Raw genomic sequence first — 3,202 nt, forward strand, 5'->3', positions numbered from 1 at the left:
AATCTAGCTAATATACACTAAATGTCCAAATGTTTGTGGACACCCCTTCTAATGAATGCATTCAGCTACTTTAAGCTGCACCCATTCCTGACACAGATGTGCAAATGCACACACACAGCTTGTCTAGATCTTGTAGAGAAGAAGTACTGCAGCCTAATGCCAGACGTGGGCTAGAGGGGTATAAAGCCCCCCAGCATTGAGGGGCTGTGGAGCAGTGGAAGAGCTGTGTTCTCTGGAATGATGATGATGGTGGTGCTCCATCCAGTACTTTTAGGATGGGTTGGGGAGTTGGGGATAATGAGGACGGGTGATGATCATCATCTCCCAACATACCTCACTAACGCTCTTGTTGCTGAATGCAATCAAATCCTCACAGCAATGCTCCACAGCAATGAAATCTAGTAGAAAGCCTTCATCCCTGGACAGTAGAGACAGTTACTCCAACAAAAGCAGGATCAACTTTTTTAAATACCCTTAATTTAAGAAGAAACGAAGAATGAATGAACAGGTGTCCCAATACTTTTGTCAATTTAGTGAATATGATATAGAGAGAATTTAAAAAATAATACATAAAACAAGCAAAGTTATATGCCAAAAGAATAGGACACCTTTATTAGATACAGCCATGCAAAAGTATTTGCACCCCCGAAAAAGGTGGTGAATAAACAAATTAGTGAAAATAAAATTATCTACAAACATAAAAACGTCATCTTTTACACATTTTAGACACAATTTAATAATAGTTATTTACCAAATTTAACAGATACTGTACACAACAATCAGCCGTATCATTAAAACCACTGCAAGGTGAAGTGAATTACATTGATTATCTGGTTCCAATGGCACCTGTCAAAGAGTGCATACCTTTGACCATACAGGAAGGATAGCCGATGAACCACTGACAGGGCCACGGGCCCCAAGTCTCACTGGTGCTCATGGAGGCCCCACCTCACAACTTACAGGACTTAAAGGATCTGCTGCTAATGTCTTAGCACCACAGAACCTTCAGAGGCCTCGTTAGCCAGCAATTAGTCAGGTGGTTTTAATGTTATGGCTGTGGTGTAATCTTTCTTCTGAGTGTATGTGATTCCTTTGATGTGTTAGCTAAAGGCCACGCTGTTATGAAGCTTTTACGACCTTTTATGAGACACAATGTCGTTTTTATCTTTGCACGTGTTCAGATACCGTCCAAGGTCTCCATCACACACGACCTTACCTAACCATTACTCCAAATCACAGTCCCAACCCACGTGTCCATCAGTCTTGCGTTCACCTCTTGCCAAAGCACTGCGTCCAGCCTAATGATTAACTAGTTCAGTGCTGGAGTGTCGAAATCATCCCTCTGAAAGTTACTGTTTATACACCAGACACACACGAACTGGCCACTTTATCAGAAACAGTCTGGGACTGTAGGCCAGTGAGGGAGGCACATAGTAGTGGCCAGAGAGTGTAAGTACAAGGTAGGGGTTTCTAATAAAGTGGCCAGAGAGTATAAGTACAAGGTAGGTGTTTCTAATAAAGTGGCCAGCTAGTGAAAACACAAGGTAGGTGTTTCTAATAAAGTAGCCAGTTAGTGGAAAGTCGATAGTGTAAGGTGTTTCTAATAAAGTGGCCAGAGAGTATAAGGACAATGTGGGTGTTTCTAATAAAGTGGCCAGTGAGTGGAAGCAGAAGGTAGGTGTTTCCAATAAAGTGGCCAGCTAGTGAAAACACAAGGTAGGTGTTTCTAATAAAGTGGCCAGCTAGTGAAAACACAAGGTAGGTGTTTCTAATAAATTGGCCACAGAGTGTAAGTAAAAGGAAGGGGTTTCTAATAAAGTGGCCAGAGAGTATAAGTACAAGGTAGGTGTTTCTAATAAAGTGGCCAGAGAGTATAAGGACAATGTGGGTGTTTCTAATAAAGTGGCCAGTGAGTGGAAGCAGAAGGTAGGTGTTTCCAATAAAGTGGCCAGCTAGTGAAAACACAAGGTAGGTGTTTCTAATAAAGTGGCCAGCTAGTGAAAACACAAGGTAGGTGTTTCTAATAAATTGGCCACAGAGTGTAAGTAAAAGGAAGGGGTTTCTAATAAAGTGGCCAGAGAGTATAAGTACAAGGTAGGTGTTTCTAATAAAGTGGCCAGTTAGTGGAAAGTAGATAGTGTAAGGTGTTTCTAATAAAGTGGCCAGAGAGTATAAGTACAAGGTAGGTGTTTCTAATAAAGTGGCCAGCTAGTGAAAACACAAGGTAGGTGTTTCTAATAAAGTGGCCAGTTAGTGGAAAGTAGATAGTGTAAGGTGTTTCTAATAAAGTGGCCAGAGAGTATAAGGACAATGTTGGTGTTTCTAATAAAGTGGCCAGTGAGTGGAAGCAGAGGGTAGGTGTTTCCAATAAAGTGGCCAGCTAGTGAAAACACAAGGTAGGTGTTTCTAATAAAGTGGCCAGCTAGTGAAAACACAAGGTAGGTGTTTCTAATAAAGTGGCCAGCTAGTGAAAACACAAGGTAGGTGTTTCTAATAAAGTGGCCAGTGAGTTAAAGTATATGGTAGGGGTTTCTAATAAAGTGGCCTGAGACTGTAAGTACAAGATAGGGGTTTCTAATAAAGTGGCCTGAGACTGTAAGTACAAGATAGGGGTTTCTAATAAAGTGGCCAGAGACTGTAAGTACAAGATAGGGGTTTCTAATAAAGTGGCCAGCCAGTAGAAGGTAGATAGTGCCCAGTCACTCACAAGGTACAAGTTTCTAATAAAGTGGCCAGTGAGAGAAAACACAAGGTAGGGGTTTCTGATAAAGTGGCCAGTGAGAGAAAACACAAGGTAGGGGTTTCTGATAAAGTGGCCAGTGAATGTATTTCAGCTGTGATGTTTTCCACTGCAGGGATGAGACGCAGATGGTCTTTGAGGGTTTTGACAACAAAGCTCTAGACTTGGAAATAGTCGAGGACACCAAAATGACCAACCTCTAATGGAGAAGCCTGCAGACACCCGGGCCCTCGGGCGTCAGTCCTGCTGCACTGCACCATCTCGCTTGTGACAAATCAGCAGATTATGGACACTGTACAAAATAATTTCCAACATACTGTAAAGCTGAATTGACTGTATACCCTGAATTCACTGTTTTGTGGAAAACTGGAAGTAAATACAACTCAAATCCAGCAAACGTCTGTAATTACTGCTTTCAGACACCAGATGGCTTCCAAACTCACTTTATTGAAGCTGTAGGAA

The 3,202-nt window shown here is 41.8% G+C and overlaps 1 protein-coding gene across 1 annotated transcript in view; it reads left to right on the forward strand.

Annotated features, from left to right (window-relative positions):
* smim24 (small integral membrane protein 24) overlaps positions 1-2,943 on the forward strand; it is a 5,653-nt gene extending 2,710 nt beyond the window's left edge. The window contains exon 3 of the mRNA XM_072681202.1: positions 2,856-2,943. Coding sequence (XP_072537303.1) covers positions 2,856-2,943 — 88 coding nt within the window. The remainder of the gene's footprint in view (positions 1-2,855) is intronic.
* Positions 2,944-3,202: the final 259 nt, after the last annotated feature.

Source organism: Salminus brasiliensis, chromosome 6 (assembly GCF_030463535.1).
Source record: "Salminus brasiliensis chromosome 6, fSalBra1.hap2, whole genome shotgun sequence".
In the NCBI taxonomy this organism is placed as follows: domain Eukaryota; kingdom Metazoa; phylum Chordata; class Actinopteri; order Characiformes; family Bryconidae; genus Salminus; species Salminus brasiliensis.